The 18,917-nt window shown below is 38.2% G+C and overlaps 1 protein-coding gene across 1 annotated transcript in view; it reads left to right on the plus strand.

The window, feature by feature from the left end:
* The first annotated feature begins 3,373 nt into the window (after window positions 1-3,373).
* Window positions 3,374-18,917, plus strand: part of LOC126248674 (innexin inx1) — a 28,777-nt gene continuing 13,233 nt past the window's right edge. Inside the window, exon 1 of the mRNA XM_049949906.1 lies at window positions 3,374-4,138. Coding sequence (XP_049805863.1) covers window positions 3,626-4,138 — 513 coding nt within the window. The 5' untranslated portion in view covers window positions 3,374-3,625. The remainder of the gene's footprint in view (window positions 4,139-18,917) is intronic.

Raw genomic sequence — 18,917 nt, forward strand, 5'->3', positions numbered from 1 at the left:
ATACATCGACCAATATGCCGGAGATCAATGACAGAGAAGAATACAGGAAAAGATTAGAGTGTCACCACTGGAGCCAACAGGAGAAACGGACACTGAAGATCTCGGAAGAATAGCGGGAGAGAAGAAGAGCAAGAATGAAGAGGTTCTGGGAGAAGAAGAGGAAAATGCAGTCCAAGAAGTGGTTACTCGTGGCCCTACAGAGGGCGTAACGCAAGAAGAAGAAGAACACTTGGAGGATGCAGCAGGTCTGCTAAAGAGATTGCCTACACTATACTTGTCCTTCCTCTTGCGGATTATTGTTGGGCGATGTAGGATCCACACCATACAGGATTGACGGAGGACATCGAAAACGTTTAAAGATGGACAGCTCGTTTTGTACTATAGCGAAAGCGGAGAGTACCACAGGTATGATACGCGACTTAGGGTGGAATTCATTAAAACAAAGGCGTTTTTCACAGCAGCAGGCTCTCCTCGTGAAATTTCAATCACCAATTTTTTCCTCCGAATTGTTTTGTTTGTGCCAATCTGCGTAAGGAGAAGGAGCATCATAACAAAATAAGAGAACTCAGAACTCGCACGGAAATATTTAAGAGTTCGTTTTTCCCGCACTCTGGGCGAGAGTGGAATGGAAGAGAAATAGCTTGAAGGTCGTTCGATGAAGCCTCTGCCAAGCATCGTGTTGTGAACTGCAGAGTAATAATGTAAATGTATGTGAAATTACCGTTCTCTTCGTCCATCTGAGGTCGACACCTAATCCATTTCTTTATGCATAAACCTAACTGTTCATCTAATTAAAGTTGGTTCTGATGTAACACAACACATATTTCTAGCAACACCATTAAATGCTTAAAATGACCCGTCTCGTTTCATTCTAATAAGTTTACTTTCGCTTTTGATTTCATTTTTGGAAATTATGCCTGACATTACAAACATTATTGAGAATCAGGACTACCTTTTGCTCGCAATGAGATAATATGTTTCCTGGGAGGTTTCTTAAACCAGCTACCCCACCTCGCCAGATACAAGACGGCTCCTCTACATTTTGACATGTTTTGCAAAGAGCCTAGCTATGTACCAAGATAGCATTTCGTCGTCTGCTAGTCCATCACAAGCAGGGTGCGCGGTGTTGAATTGAGAAATGAGGGGAAACTGCACCAGTTGTCGCAGCTCAGCTTCCAGCGAACTGTCCCTGCTTGTCCTAGCTGACATTCTGGGAGCAACATGGGTCCTAATTTGTGCTCGTCAGTGACGTCATCGCGTGACTACAGCACTTAGTAAGTCCGAACGACACTTTCAACAACAGAGCATTGTTTCAGCAAGTCAAACACACGTTTTGGTCTCGCCCTTTTCATGATGAGTGTGTCGTTCATACTCATTCCACTCTTTCTATAGAATTTAAATCAGGAAACTGTAGCGCAGTGGTGTAACTAGGGTAACTGGCGTCTGGGGAGACTTTTCAGCCTCCTTGCTGCATCTGCTCCATCCCTCTTTTAAAGTGCCCGCATATGCTATCAAATTCAACTGTTAGTCTGCTATATTTGATTGGGTCAATAATGTAAAATCACAATGTACGTGTTTTTCATTATTTGGTGCGAAAGTAATTTTAAGTCTGGAACTCTTTAGTTTCTTGTTTCGACAAGAAGTCACCAAACTTCTATATCAGAACTCAAACTATCGGAACAGTCTTAACTTATACAGTGTTACAAAAATGGAACGAGGAGGTGACGAATAATAAAATGTTGTTATAGTTTGGCTGTTACTAATCGTTAATTAGTTCTTGCATTCCTTGGAAATCTTAATATTTAACGTTATATTCTTACAGAAAGAAAACAGTCCTAATATTAAATTAAAAAAAAAACTGTATAGCGTTCTTACACAGAGAAAATACAGCGAAAACTGAAGTTTAACACAAAAGCAGTTTTTCCGTTGCTTGGTAATTGTCTTTTTTAACTCACAGTTTGTGAGATCTTGCTACACCTTCACTATATTCCTAGGCTTCACAGGAATAAACATTTCAACTGTACGGAAAAGGACACGTCACTCATATTAATGACATTTCACTCTTCAAAAGTATTAGTCTTATTTCTAGAATTTGGAGATATCTTCATATCACTTTTTTTCTAATAAACGCAATAAGACAATGTAATAAACATGACTGCCCCTTTGCTGCAACGATCGGTTGAATTACATTTGATTTACAAGAACAAAATAAAAATGGAGATTTTAAACACTTAGTAACTGAGAACAATGGTTTTTGTACCCTGGAGAAGTAGGTCTTCTGCAGCTGCAGGATGATTATCCGTGGAGTAGTCGCGCGCATTTTGTTCACAGTATCAGAATAATTAGTCTTGAAGTAACTTTCCAAGCCGGAAAGGAAGGAAGGAAAATTAGTGTTAAACGTCCCATCAGCAACGACGTCGTTTGAGTTAAATTGCTATCTCGGAAAGGGAAAGGATAGATAGCTTGGGTAATTGGCATAACACTTTTTGTACACTGGAATCTGACGGCTGTTTATCATATCACTGAGTTGGTGCCCCGTGCATTCTCTTGTTGAAAGTTGTTCACGCATTCTATTTCTCATAAAAAATAAAATTTGCAGGGTTCGATTAGCATCTAGACTAACTTCAAGAATAAATATATTTATATGTTCGAATAATTAAAATTACTATGTTATTATGACATGCACGAAGAGCTACTCAGGGAAATCACAAAGCTCTTGTATTTGGTTAACCGGGCCAAAACAGGAGCCCTCATACTCCCACTTACGAATCAAGTTTTTGATAGGTAAAAAGCGGACTGGTTTTACAGTGTGATGATGGTCCTGGCGAGTGTGACTTCCGCACATATATTTCACAGAAAAGTTTGTTTGGATACCACAGAGCTTCATTTCAATCCTAAACACGATCTTACTGGAAGTGCTAGTCTATTGATATAACTAGCAAAACGAATCAGGACCGCGTTTATAAACCTTTTTTAGCAACATTGCGAAATGTTTAACTGGTATCACATCTCAAACATTACGCCGCGTTTGAGGGTTGCACACACGTGAGTTCGAATCGTCGCGCCAAAATAAGTAAACAATAACAAACCACCCCAGCTGACGCGCAAGTCGCCTTGTCCAACACGTCCACGCAACGTCATTCATCAACAACGCAACAAAACAAAACATAATTCGGTACTTTTAACAGGTGACTTTTTTGAGAAGTGATGGTACAGTTTTACAGCACAGGCAACGGTATGAGTTACGGAAAAGCTGTAGCATTCTCCATGTGATTTGTGCGGCGCCTGGCGCGAGGCTAGCGAGTAGAATGGATCCCGCGGAGTGGGGAGGGTAGTGGTGGCGACCGCTTCACGCAGTAACTGGAATCACTACGAGAAGAAAGCGTGTGGCGCTCGGTGTAGCGTCCAGTTGCAAGCGTGGAGTGTGGTGGCAGTGTGTGCGTTTTCGCTTGTGTGTCGAACGGCATTCGCGGATGTAAATATCGCCTACACGGGGAAAAAGAGCTTGTTACAGTTCTGCAGACCAACGGAAATGCTAAAAATTTTGTGTATTATCAGGAACTGCTGAGAGGAAATTAATTCAGGGGGTTGTTTTCTGACGCCATCTTGATCGTGTGCTGTCAACATGTATAAATTATTGGGAGGGTTGAAGGAATACCTGAAGTGGCAGGACATCGTTACTGATAATGCCATTTTCAGACTTCATAACTTGTTCACCACAGTTTTGCTACTGACATGTTCTCTCATTATTACGGCCACGCAGTATGTTGGCAACCCCATACATTGCATTGTAAATGGATTACCAGTCAGGCCAATAAACACGTATTGTTGGATTACATCAACGTTTACGATGCCGGATGCTTTCCTAAGACAAGTGGGCAGTGAAGTGGCACATCCTGGAGTCGCAAACGACTTCGGCGACGAAGATGCCAAGAAGTATTACACTTACTATCAGTGGGTGTGTTTCGTGCTTTTCTTTCAAGCTATGTTATGCTATACTCCGAAGTGGATATGGGACAGCATCGAAGGAGGATTGTTAAGAACTCTGATCATGGGTTTAAATCGTGGACTGTGCCAAGATGACGAGAAATGTATGAAGAAGAAGGCCTTAATTGAATATCTGTTACGTCATATCAAGGTTGGTGCTGTTTAATGTAAATGTCTAAATTTCTTGACTCATTGTTGCTGAAGCACTGTTGCAACGTTCATTTGTTTCGATAGGAAACGTAATCGCAACATCAAAACATGTGAGAAGCGGTACCGTAATTTGATTATGTAACAACTTGCTGTATAGTTAAAAGGATAGGTAGATGATTTGACAACCCGTTTTTTATTGTCATGTCCCATCTAAACAATACATAAATTAAACAGAAAGGCCTTGACTGTCAGATAGTAACAGGCAAATTGAGGTAACTACCTTTCCAACGTTCTACCTGGTTCTGTAATAAATATGATACTATTGACAGCTGCGCTCAGAGCGGAAACTTAACACGCGCTACTGTACCCTATGAATGGAAGACAAAGTTGTTGAGACAATCAGTTGTGTTTGCGTTGACATTAATCTCTGATAATCATAGCCTTTAATATAACCAGTTTCTAAGTTAAATAAACTGGTGCTGTCTGCTTTCTGATGATACTGAGAAAGAGTACATGGAGGATTCAGATGTCTTCAAGTATTATATATTCTCACACAAGTAATTTTCATTTCTTGCACGTGAGTGGAGAAAAGCTGCAGGAAATGATTTCATACACAAAAAATACAAACACTAGAATAATGCGAATAAAATGTTTATTTAACGTAAACGTGCGTGAAAATGATGTTGATTATAATCTTTTGAATTCGCTAGTTTTTTCGTACATATTCTTTACTATATGGGCCATGTCATTGTTAAAACATTTATTTATGATGAAAACCAAAGGAAGGGCACCTACCTGAGAATATACACATATGTCATAATTAATATCTTTCGTAGTTTTTGTAATTGTGTTGCATTCGGCAGTAATATTAGAGATTTTAAATCAGTGTATCATAATTTGAGACAGAAATAACGATTCCAAGTATAAGACAGCACTTTCATAGGCTACCCTCTCGTACCTTTACACAGAAGTATAATTCAACAGTAAATATTGTTGAATGTATTATAGACACTGCGGACAAGTGGAAAATGTTTGTGTTACAGAGTTTGTATTAAGAGGCACAGACAGTGTTTAGTATTGAACGGCAGAGTATCATAAAACAAGTGTATATTTGATTCTGACTGACGGTTGCAAAGCCAATAATAACGCTGCAGAAACAAGAACTGTAGCCATGTTTTATGAGTGACATAGGTAAATATTTTTCCTGGAATCTGTTTTGTTGTGTAGATATTGATTATGAGCATCTGTGGTGGATATTGACGATGAGCATCTGTGATAATATTATGAAGTCTCATGAGCATGATGTTTGCTGAGTAGTGGTCCATTTCATGTGTAGTCTTAATTTGAAAGATTCATACCAACCTTAACAATCTATACAGTTACCCAAGTTTAGTTGTTAGCTTGCTGGCTGCTGAAATATATTTTTTATTTGTGTATTGAGAATGTAGTGGAATGGTCTGGAATTAGGTCCACTCATTCTCACCCAGTAATCTGAGCAGCCACTGCTTGAATAAAAAAGCCCTCTTTCCATGTATAGGGTGCTAAAATATTATTCAGTTGATAGCCTGGTAGCAGGATTTATTTGACATTCATATTCACTGGTTTTGCCAACTCATAACCAAATTATTGTCTTCCAACATAACCTAGATAAAGATTACAATCACTCTGTTCAGTGAATAAAAAAATAAAATAAATAAATAAATAAAAAAAGAGATCAAGTAATTTTACTCATGGATGATTTATAATAGAGGAAAGTGTGGAACAGACTAGGAGTAAGGCTCTGTTTAAATGACATGTTTGCCATTGAGTGTACTATTTAAACCTATTATCATTTCCTCATTTTCGATAGGGTGGTTAAGGTGCTGAAAATACATTAATTGTAACATTAATTACTTGAAAATGACTTGCAGGTCACATCTGCAGTTGTAGAAATTATAGTACATAGCACATTAAACGGCAAATTATTTTTAAAAAATAAGTAAGATTGTATTTCTAAAACAGGTAAAAGACACAGATGCATTTGATCCACATATGTAATCTGTGAGCCACTTTAGAGTGTTTGAGGAGGATTCATAATGTATTGATGCTCTCTCCTCCTCTGCCACTGCCCCTTCCCCCACAAATCCTATTCACTTACATATGCTGATGTGGGTAGAAAGGCTGTATTGCCCCTCTAGGCACCTGGGTTTATCTAATTTTAGTGTTGTGGTTACCACAGGTGACACTTTTGGGAGGAAATGCTATGTTTCTTCAGCCATTTTGAAATAAAGTCTCACAGAATTTTGAAGGTTCTCTGTGATTCACAATATCTTTCCTGCAACATCTCAACACTGTGTTTGTTGAACATTTCTGTGATGCTCTTGCACTGCGTAAAGAAATGCATGATGTATTGTGCAGCTCTTCTTTGAATGTTTTGTGTCTCCTCTGTTGATCTATAAGGGACATCCAACGAAAACAAGACAGAAGGAAAAAAGTAAGTAAATCATTTATTATTTCAAATGTAATCACCATAACTGTTAACACATTTACCCCACTGTGAGACAACATCGTCATTGCCTTCACAGACAAATGTTTGTGATTGCCTACGGAACCATGAGTGTACCCAGATGTGCACATCTTTGTCTGAAGCAAATTGATAGAGTTGAATGTCTTTCTTCAGGGCTCTAAAAATATGTAAATTGCATGGTGAGAGCTCAGGACTGTATAGAGGATGTGCGAGGGCTTCGCAGAAAAACTTCTACAGCTGGCACATGTATCCCCAAGGTTTTTCAGAGTATGCTGCAGAAGTTTTGCTGGGAAGCCTTTACACATCCTCTATAAAGTACTGATCTCTCACCATACAATTTCCATATTTTTGGAGCCCTGAAGAAAGGCACTCGCAGCCATCAATTTGCCTGGGACAAAGAGGAGTGTGCCTGGATACAGTAATGGTTCTTCAGGCAACTGCAAACATTTTTCCATGAAGGCAATGACCATCTTATCTTGTAGTGGGATAAATGTATAAACAGTTATTGTGATTACTTTTAAAATAATATTTTACTTGCATTTTCCCATGTGTCTCATTTTCATTTGATGGCCTCTTACAACTTAAGTGTCCAAAAGCCTGGAAAAGCACTCAAGGATTGGTTAGTTGTTAGTTTGATGACCAGCCTCATTTGTGTGATCATTATCACCTCAGCATCCTCCTTTTTGTTTCCAGTATTGTGTGGCCATTCTGCCTTAAATCATTATGGGCAGATACTACTAAGTACTTGAAACTTATGGTGGATTACCAGTCACATCGTCAAACAATACCAAATCAGTTCATCTGCTTCATCTGGGAATACCTTCATAGGACTACAAACATTGGATTAACTGAAGCTTTTGATACCACTTTATCAGCTCGCAACCAAAATCACCTAGTCCCCTGACTACACTGCCTATCAGTCTGTCACCGCAACCTACATAAAAATTGTATAAAAAATGTTGTCAGTGTTCTACTCTTTTCATGTCTGCACATCTGTAGTGTCACACATCTCAACATTATTTTGTAACACTATGAAGTGACATCAGACGTTGGGTATCAGTACGTTCAGTTGACCTCAAGTATTATCTGTCATGTCCTTTATATTCATGGTGAACAGTGAGCCTGCTATAGGACCACATTGTACACAGGATTCTACCTGAAAAGTAGCAGTGATTCATAAACTACAGTGTCAATATGGAAAATTTCATGCTGAGGCATATGTCGAGCTTATATAAACATAATTCACCTCCAACATTATTTCCACTGCAGCTTAACAAATCCCAGCAACTGAGTACACTGCTTTGTTCATTCCCAATAATAGTGCCTTGCAGTATTATTTTTCATACTGAAATGATTTTACAGTTGAAATCACAATTGTGTTGATCATAATAGATGTTGCCAGTTAAATGTGAAAATATTACCTTTCAAAATAAAATTCTACTTGATTGTGAACTCTGTTCAAGGAAAAAATAATCTGTTTTATTCTATTACTCATCTCGTTTCTTGTTTAGACTGAATTTATGTGACCAGTTTTCCTGAATTGCTCAAATTGGCACAAATTTATGTAACATCCAAAACTTATCTACGATGACCCATTATTACCATTATGATACAATACGTTAGTGAGTTGCAATGGTAATAATTAAAACAAAGGCATTTTTAATTGTGGTGAGATATTTCCAAAAATTTTCAAAAACTAGCTTTCTTCTTTGTATGTAAAAATAATTTATTGTCACCAGTTTACACGAGGAGAAATGATCATCTTAATAAAATAAGAGAAATTGGAGCTTGTACAGAAAGATTTAAGTGTTCATTATCCCCAAGTGCTGTAAGAGTTTGGAACAGTAGAGAAATTGTCTGAAGTGGTTCAAAGAACCCTCTGCCAGGCACATAAGTGTGGCTTGCAGAGTGGTCATGTCGATGTGTTTACTTCTTGTGCATCAGGTACCTTCTTTCACTGATTGCTTTGTGTATCAATTCATAGTTGCTCTTTTTTCTAATGTAAGAAAAAAATCTTTCTCTCTTTAGTGTTCCAAAACTTAAGGAAAGTATATGCGGACTCAATTTCTGATGTGCATATCTTCTTTTCATGACAACAATTTATTTGTACCATGGGTGGTAATAAATGTAAGGATGTCTGAACTTTCGAAGACAATGAAATATATAATGACCTAAGTAAAGAAGTTATCAAAAATACCTCATTCAGTCAGGTATGGTGGGATTTAGTGTATTTTGGAATAAGAAACCTGATGTAGCTGGATTGTTTTCATCCCAGACCGTCATGTTAACTCCGTGCAAAAGCTCTAGAACCAAGTGGTGATTGAACATTTAGATGTTTGGTTTGACTCTGATCCCCAGTCTGACATACTTCCTACTGCTGTAAAAGAAGTAAAAAAGAGGAGTTAGATGGGTGAATATTGGTAGACACATCACATAACTCACATCAAAGACTGGTAGGCCTGTTGTTTTTCTCATGTGTTTACATTATTTAGTTCTATAATTTTGGAATTGGGCATGTGCCAGTGTTGCATGTGTTGTAATAATGAGAGAGATATTTCTCTCTTTCCCTGAATTGTAACTGTCCTGTACTTCCTTAATCACTGAAATGTGCTTAAAGCCATGCTTTGTTCTGGTCTGTGGCTCATACGTATCTATTTCAATTAGTAGAAGAGGTGAAAATTGAAAGAAGAGCAGGGTTAGTCAGCAGTCCTCACAGCGAGACACTACGGAATGCTTCATGTAAATAGGGCATTAGTCTGAATAATTGACTGATCTGGCCTCCTAACATTACCCAAGATGGTCTCGTTACGTTGGTACCGTGAATGGTTGAAAGAAAATGGAAACTACAGTTGTAGATTACACAAGGACAAGGAACTCTGCTGTATGGCTGATTGATAATAACATCCTTTTGGGTGGAATATTCTGGAGGTAAAAGTTCAAGAGGGTGTTGTCAGGAAAAACAAATCTTGTATTCCATGCATCAAAGTGTGGATTGTTTGATCACTTAATTGGGTAATTAGGTTAAATAAGTTAAAAAGTGAAAAGGATAACTTGAAGTTACGTGGGAGTAAATGAAGTGCATTGACAGAAAGAGCAGGCCATCAGTTCAGTTTAGTGCACTGTTATTAACGCACAACCAAATAAGCATAATGCAAGAGTATATCTCGTGATGAATGAGAAGATACAAATTGGGATGTACTAGTGTGAACAGCATAATGAATATAGTCATAGCCACAGTAGTAACAGCTTTTATGTGTAATAGCTCTGCAGGTCATGGAGATATTAAATAACATATGATGAAATAAAAGAAATTATTCAGATCTTTAAGGGAACCGAAAATTTAATTGTGATTTGGGGGAGGGGGCTGGAGTTTGAGAGTAAGAAGAGAAAGAAAAGGGGGGGGGGGGGGAGTTGTAGGAGAATATGTATCAGGAGAAAGGACTTAGAGGAAAGCATCTAGTAGAACTTTAATAATCTTAGCTGAGACACTGGAATGTTTTAGATGGATTATGGATTGATAGTAGGCCTACAGAGATATCTAAACAAGATTTTAAACCGCAAAACATTATAGATTCTGATGTGGACCACCCATAATTTATTGGTTATGATCAGCAGATAGAAACTGAAGAAATTGCAAGAAGGCAGGAAAAAAGGGAGCATTAGACGATGATTGATTAGAAAATGGACAGGAATAAAACAGGATTTGAATGGAATGACCACATAGGCAAAAAACAAGGGCCTATAGAAATCCTTGAATAATATGAAAGATAATTAATTTAACTGAGAAAACATAAAAACACAGCAAGTGGAACAGGCAGAAGTCAAGATGTCTAAAAGATTAGAGTGAGAAGAAATGCAAAATGGCAAGGCAGAAATTAATAAAGGATAAATGTGAAACTCTAGCAGCGTGAATGATCATGAGAAAACTGGATACCAACCGGTAGGTAGAAAATTGAAGAAATCTGTGGAGAAAAGAATGTAGCAGTAAGAGTATCATGAAGATGACAACAACAACAATGATGATGAAGACAGTGACGATGTTTGGTTTGTGGGCACTCAACTAAGAGTATCAAGAGTTTAGATGACAAGCCACTTGTAAGCAAAGGAGGGAAGTCTTAAGGATGGAAGAAATGCATGTAATGGCTGTACAAAAGAAACAAGCTTGAAAGCAATATAAAGGAAAGGGGAGAGAATTTAGATGAATGTTAGATGGGACATATGATACTGTGAGAATAATTTGCTGGAAGACTTAAGTCGAAACAAGGTACATGGTGTATACAGTGTTGTCAGAATTATCAATAAAACTAGTACCCTGGTATCTAAGGTATGTGACAGGAAAAGTACCCTAATTTCTGTGCCAAAGGAGATGGGTGTTGATAGGAGTGTATATCACAGAATTGTCACTATAATAAGCCATGGTTGTAAAATAGTGACATGAATTAATTGTAATACAATGGAAAGACCGCCAGAAGCTGAGCTCTGGAAGATCTGTTTCGGTTCTGGAACAATGTATGAACACAGGAGGCAGTACTGACAGTATAACTAATATGGAAGATTCATACATTTAGAGAAAGCTTTCTACAGTGGAGACTGGAATAAACCTTTGAAATTCTGGAGGTAGCAGGAATGAAGTAGAGAGAGCAAAAGATTATATAAAATTGGTACAGAAATAAGACTGAAATTACAATCCAAAGACACAACGTGAAAATCGACAAAGGTACCTCAAAGCTAATGGAATGTCGTGGAGTTAAATCAGGTAGTGCTGAGGAAATTAGGAAATGACACACTAAAAGTAGTAGATGAGTTTAGCTGCTTGGGCAGCAAAATATCTGATGATAACTCAAGTAAAGAGGATATAAAATGCAGACTGGCAGTAGCAAGAAAAGCATTAATATTGAGTATAAAATTGTTTGGATGTATTTTATGGAGGTGTTTGCCCATAGTGTAGCCTTGTATGGAGGTGAAATGTGGACAATAAACAGTGCAGACAAGAAGAGGGTAGAGGAATTTGAAGTATGATGCTACAGAAGAATAGTGAAGATTATGTAGGTAGATCAAATAACTAATGAGGAGTATGGAACTGAAATGCAATACAATGAAATGTATGTGGTAACTAGACTGAAATGTGGACAGTTAGTTAGTTATTTGCTTGTTCTGTGGATCATAATTGCAAGATCTCACTATGATGTGTATCCAGTCAGTTTTATGGCTGATTTCCTGAAATATTGTTGTTATGAATGTTGTTGTTTTCAAACTGTGATTGATTGTTCACAAAAAACTTGATAAGGGCTTAAATCTGCTGAAAAGCTGTTGTCAGCATGCCCAACCGCTGAAACAGCTGTGTGCAAGAGATTCTAGAACAGACATCAAATATTACTCTTATTACACACTTCTGTGTGGCAACTGCTTTCCTCCTTAGTGGTGAGTTATCTGAGGGTGTGATGGTTCTAGACATTAGTGAATGAAAATAGGAAAAGTAAGTCTGCTTTGATGTTCGTATCTACAGAATCTGATTTTATCCACAATGCAAAAGTTGGGTTACAGAGCTTAGAAATTTAAGGTGATTTGTAAAATTTGACTTCAGCTTGAGGTTCTTTTCACTATAAACATCTAACAATGTTGGTTTTTCCCTTAAGCATTGTTTATAAAGGTTGGTACGGCCTTGTGCAGTACTGAATTACTGTGTCATCAGTGAATCATCACTAATGTAATACGGGGAAAGTGGGTGGTGAAATAGAATTGTGTACGGAGACCAAGGTTTGAATACAACAAGCAGGTTCAAATGGGTGCAGGTTTAAGTGTTTACAAGGTGTAGTCATAAAGTTTTTTCACCTGAAAAAAAAAAAACCAGGTTGTGACCACAAAACATGATTGTGATGTTTTTCCTTCTATACAAAATCCACATTCAGTGCAACACGTTTTTCACAAAGACATATGAATTGGTGAAGCCCTTGGGTATAGAAGCATGCATTTTGGCAATTCAAGAAGTGTTATTCCTCGAGAGTCATCTCATTGTTAGTTTTGGGAATGTCTGCCATGTAATTGTTTCTTCATCTTGGTAGGAGAAGAAGGTCATTGGATGCTGTGCTAGGAGATATGCAGGGATGGGGGTTGAGAATTTGATAGCCCAAAGAAGTAGCAAGTGTGACAGTATCCTGCAGAATCAGCTAACACATTATGGAGCAAAAGCACGGCTTCCTGCAACCTTGTCAGGAGATTTTGGGGTACACTCATGTGATGGTTTGCCCCCTTATGAACATGATCTGGTAAAAACACAGCATGGCAGTCCCAAAAAACATTCATCATCTTGCCTAATGATGGTTGGGTTTATGCCTGTTTTGCTAGTAGTAAATTCACATTTCCAATGCTCCCTTTTCTCCTTCACCTGGGGCCAAAGTGATACACTGAACACTCGTCCATAATGAGGTGGTTACAGAAGTCACCTGTATAATGTTTGAATCAGCTGCAATATTTCTGTTGCTCCTTCGATTCAGTGGAGTTTCTGAATTGGTGTGAGCAGTTGCAGAATCTAGTAGGTGATAGCTTTTACTGAGCGAGGTGGCACAGTGGCTAGCACACTGGACTCGCATTCGGGAGGACGATGGTTCAATCCCGCGTCCGGCCATCCTGATTTAGGTTTTCCATGATTTCTCTAAATCGCTTCAGGCAAATGCCGGGATGGTTCCTTTGAAAGGGCACAGCCGACTTCCTTCCCCGACCTTCCCTAATCCGTTGAGACCGATGACCTCGCTGTCTGATTTCCTCCGCCAAACGACCCAACCCCTGAAAGCTTTTGCTGTATTTAGAATGTCATGCAAAACACTTAAACCTGATCCATGACTGATTTTTACATGTTACGCTTTGTCTCAGTTGTAATATACTGATCGTATAGTGTCAGGGCCTTCACTTCCCTTGTAATATCTGGTTCTTCACAGAGGTGGTCTACCACTTCATTCTTAGGCATTGAGATAATATGTTTGACTGCAGTGGTAGTATTTGTACCAACTAATGGGCCAGCCGTTGTGGACGAGCGGTTCTAGGTGCTTCAGTCCAGAACCATGCGACTGCTACGGTCACAGGTTCATATCATGCCTCAGGCATGGATGTGCGTGATGTCCTTAGGTTAGTTAGGTTTAAGTAGTTCTAAGTCTAGGGGACTGATGACCTCAGATGTTAAGTCCCATAGTGCTTAGAGCCATTTGAACCAACTAATGTCAGCTCATGGTATGTTGTTGCTGTACAGTTCCACCAAATCAACTCTGATTGTTGCAGTGTTGTTCACTTCAAAGACAAGAAACTAATTACCACGTGATCCTCCAGTTATCAGTGGGAGGCAACATTTGTTTTTACCCCTCTAGCAGCATGCTACAGTGCCGTGGCAAGGATATTTCACTGTGTAACAGGACAGCAGACATGGGAAAAACCAAACACCCCAGTGAAGGCATCAGACCAGATTCCCCCTGAAGAAACTAACCAGGTGGCAACTGTACACATCTTAGAACCAGACAGAATCCAAATACTGTCCTGCAGAATATTCAAGCATTCCTCCCACAAATGTCCAGCATTTTCCTGATGATAAGGTACATGTCTGACAAAGACTGCATTTCACCTTACTACACTATTTGTCAATTGTTGACAGGTCAGGCAATATTTCTGGATGAGGTTTGGTGTCTGATGTCTTCCAAAGCTTCAGTTTCGATGGAACAGCATATGGACTTGCACACTACTATGAGGGTGTGCCGAAAAGTATTGTCTCAGACTTTTTTATTCTGTTCCCATGGGTATTACTCGGTCATCTTTCCTGCTTCACTGACACAAGTTGTAACCCTCAGCCACTAGAGGGCTCTGAATTGTAGCATATAAGGTGACAGTATGTAATGTAACTGTGCAGATACACGAGACACAGTGCTGTAATCAAGTCTCTAAATGCAGAAAAGTTTGTCTACCATGGAGCACCCTCTCCTTCAGCATGACAATGTCAGACCACAAAAGAGCGTTGTGACATCTGCAACAGTCCAGTGAGTTCACTGTCATCAATCATCCTCCGTGCAGTTCCGACTTGACACCATCCAATTTCCACCTGTTTCCACAACTTAAAGAACTCCTTTGAGGACTTCACTTTGATAGTGATGAAGTGGTGCGAGCAGAGGTGAGGTTGTGGCTCTGTCAACAAAATCAAACATTCTATAGTGATGGTATCAACAAGCACGTGTCTCATTGGGAGAAATGTGTTCATTGGCAAGGTGAGTATGTTGAGAAATAAGCTTTTAGACACGACGAGTAAAGATGTGAAATGTTAATACAGTTAGTTTTATTTGAAATGCATTAAGAGTTAACACAGAAAAATTGGAGGCATTACTTCTCAGCATGCCCTTGTAAAATCTCTACAAATGGTAGATGTAACATACTGCTTTCAGATTGAAAAAGCAACTCTCATAGAATTCAGTCAAATGAATGTATCATCAACTTCTCCTTCTGATATTAAGAAAATTATGTATTCTCATAAAAACTCATCTGGTTCTGATGTTGTTACCATCAGAGTACTAAATATTTGTTCCCATATCACATCACTATCTCAAGGCATTTTTTTCAGAGAGACTGAAATATGCCACTCTCAAACCTCTCCATTTGAAATGTGATAGGAGAGATGTGAAAAACTACTGACCTGTTCCACTGATAACATCATTTTCCAAAATGTTTCATAAGGTTGTGTATTGTAGAATAGTATTTCCCTAAGCAAGAATGTTATCCTCAGCAAATCACAACTGGGGTTTCAAAAGGGTTATTCTACTGAGAATGCGATTTACATGTTCACTCACCAGATTTTACAAGCATGAAATAATAAAATAGCACCAGTTAGTGCATTCTGTGACCTATGTAGAAATTTTCTGTCTGAAGCACAGTATTCTCCTAGATAATTTGAAGTTATAGGGGATTGATGGTATAGCGAACCAATGGGTAATGTCATACATAACCAAAAGAATGCAGAGCAGAAAGTTGTGCTTAGTAATTCAGCCAAAATAGTCTGGAGACACAACTCTGACTGGAGAGAGAACATGTATAGGGTTACTCAAGGTTCAGTCTTAGATCCACTGTTGTTCCTCATATATTTAAATTATATCCCATGTAATATACAACAAGCAGTTAACTAGTTTTTTTATTCAGAATGCACTAGTACTGTATTCATCCCAAGTAAGTATATATACAGAAACAAAAGTAATAATAAACAATGTTCTTAAAAGTATAACTGACAAATTTGCACTTAGAATCATTGCAAATCTTGCAGAGAGACAAACCAGTAAGTTGACATATTTCGCATATTTTCATTCAGTTATGTCATATGGAATAATGTTCTGGGCAGCTCAGTTTTAAGAAAGTCTTAATCACTCAAAAATGTGCTGTAAGAGTAATCTGTGGTGCACATCCACAATCTTCTTGCAGACATCTGTTAAAGTAGTCGGGCACTCTGACTACTGCTACAGCATATTTATTCCCTCATGAAATTTGTTGTAAATAATCCACTGCAGTTCAAAAGAAACAATTGCGTACACAATTGCGTACATAATTGCAATATCAGAAGAAAAATGACATTTGTTACTCCACATTGAGATTGCCTGTAGCACAAAAGGGCTGCACAATGCTGCAAATAAAATTTTTGATCACTTACCCAGTGCTGTAAAATCTCTGACAGATAGCAAAGTAAAATTTAAAAACCTGTTGTAAAAGCTTCTCTTTGACAACTCCTTCTATTCCATAGAAATAATTGTATTACTGTAACGTGTAAAAGACAGTGGGTAGGAATTACCAAGTCACATCTGCATATTTAAAAAAAAGGGCCACATTTAAAAATTAATTTGTGTTGTGTAAGTAAAATGTCTTGTTTCACAGCATTAAGATTTATTGCACAAATGAATCGTGAACAGGGAACTAACTAAGATTATTGTAAACTATGTATGCACTGAAAGTGTCTTGGTGTATAACTAATGGCAACACATACTGAACTTAAAATGCAGAAGCTGCTGGATGCACAAAATTATGTTGTACTGATGTTAACACTCACTATGACTGTTTATTCACCAAGACAATTAAACACGATTCCTGCTCCCAGTGCATATATGTCGTGCAGTTTGATTTGGAATAGTGTGCAGGCAAGCGACTGGAGCTCCATCTTGCTCAGTTGTGGGTGCTTGATTTTCAGATACACAGAGGGTTGGCTTCTAGGTTCCATAGATAACTGCACTCATGAAAATGCCACATTAAGGTCAGCAGCTGTTGTTTACCAATTATCTCTCTTTCCATTCATTAGATTAATGTTTTGAGCTGTATTAGTTGCAATGTAATATGCAGCTTGTGTTTATCCATTCTGAAGTTCACTAGTTGTTTAACAAAAGTTCAAGGCAAGGTGTTAAACTGACCATGTAAAGTCTTGAAAATACACCACACTACGTCAAACGAATGTTTCCACATAATGATGTGCAACTCTTTCTTTGTTGTGGCACGTAGCAAGATGAGATGAAAGCTGTTGAATGTTTTTTTTTTCTGTTATAATGACAGTTAATACACCCTGTATCATCATGTTTGATGACACTGTTGGTTTTTTTTACTGACAAGTTGAGGATGATAGCCCACTTTAAATACAAATCTGGTTAACTGGTTATCTGTATCCACCATTCCACATGCTTGCTTGTGACAGTGTGCAAACTGTGAACACACTTGGCAGTGAAAAGTTCAGAAACATACCATTTTTAGAGACTGCTGTGACTTTACACTATATGCGAACCACTTGCTTGCCACAGTCTTTAACAAAAGACCAGCAGAGACTGGATCCAGACCAACTCTTCTGTGTTCTTTCATTTACAGCAACAGTAAAATTTCTCCAATAAATGGGATCAATTTTATCCATTATTTTCAGGTAATCCCTTGTAATTTTTAACTCATTTTGGAAAATATGACATATGTCACTTAAGAGGATGCTGTGGCTGAAAAAAATATTTTTGTTCTCTTCTTTTATTTGACCAGCTGAGAGTGAAAGCTTCTCAGTTGTGGGGTCCTGGGTTCAATTTCCAGCCTGATCAGAGATTTTTCTTTGCTTGGGGAAGGGATATTTGTGTTTTCCTACTCATTTCATCTCATCTGCATCAATGTGAAAGTTGCCGAAGTGCCGCCAAATAGGAAGACTTGCTCCTGGCTGCCAAAGTGCCTCACATGGGGTCTCCCAGCCACTAATGCCATACAAAATTATTTTATAACACTGTTCCGGGAAAACTGTGATCTATTAATATTATAACTTATTTAGTAAACACAGTTCTGATCGCATCTAAGTTTTTAATTTCTATTTTTAGGTGATCGGTCTTGATCTTCTAAGAGATCATCATCAGATCTACACTCCTTGATGGCAGTAGGAGTGGCTGATGTGGAGCAGATCCCCATCAGTGCTGGGGTGGAGTACAGTGCTCAGTTCTGCACCATACTAGCACAGATGGACCTGCTACACGCCAGCAAATCCTACTGTCATCAGGGAATGTAGATCTGATGATGATATCTTATAAGATTGAAATCAGTCATCAAAAAATAAAAAACTTAAATGTAATCACAACTGTGTTTACTAAAAAGTTATAACAATGCCATACACTCATTCATTCAGAGTGATTAGTTCTACTTTTAGCATTAGTGGTTTGAGTTAGGATGTGCAACCATCTACAGATGAGTGTTGCAGCATGGGAAACCACATAACACAGAGACACATGCATCTTTGTGTTGCAGGCTGATTGTTCAGATACACTGGTATTGCATAGTGTGAATAACACCTGTGGATCTCTCAAGCAATGTTTACTATTTACAGGATGTAAAACAAAACATTCAAGAATCCTGCACAACTTTTATCTGTATAAAATATTTACTGTGGCTATATGGTTTATGTATGCAGTATCACTCAAGATGTAATCATGTTCATGGCATGCTATGCTTGAATGGCCCTTAAGTTATGTATAATTTGCTAGCTTCCTTTATCGTATTGCAGTTTAAATGAACAACAGAGTACACTTACACTAAGCTGCTCCAACACAACTTAAACAAATCCAAGAGTAAAAATTTTTATTGAGATACAATTCGTATAGAGCACAGAGTGAGTTGGTACACTTATTAAGACACTATGGATTCCGGAAAGAACATAGATTAACTGATAAAATTCATTGTTTGATATAGTTATGGCTAGATATTTTCTTTTCTCTCCATGTGGCTAGTTTTTTTCTTCATATTTCTCAAACTAAACTAA

This window comes from Schistocerca nitens, chromosome 3 (assembly GCF_023898315.1).
Source record: "Schistocerca nitens isolate TAMUIC-IGC-003100 chromosome 3, iqSchNite1.1, whole genome shotgun sequence".
In the NCBI taxonomy this organism is placed as follows: Eukaryota; Metazoa; Arthropoda; class Insecta; order Orthoptera; family Acrididae; genus Schistocerca; species Schistocerca nitens.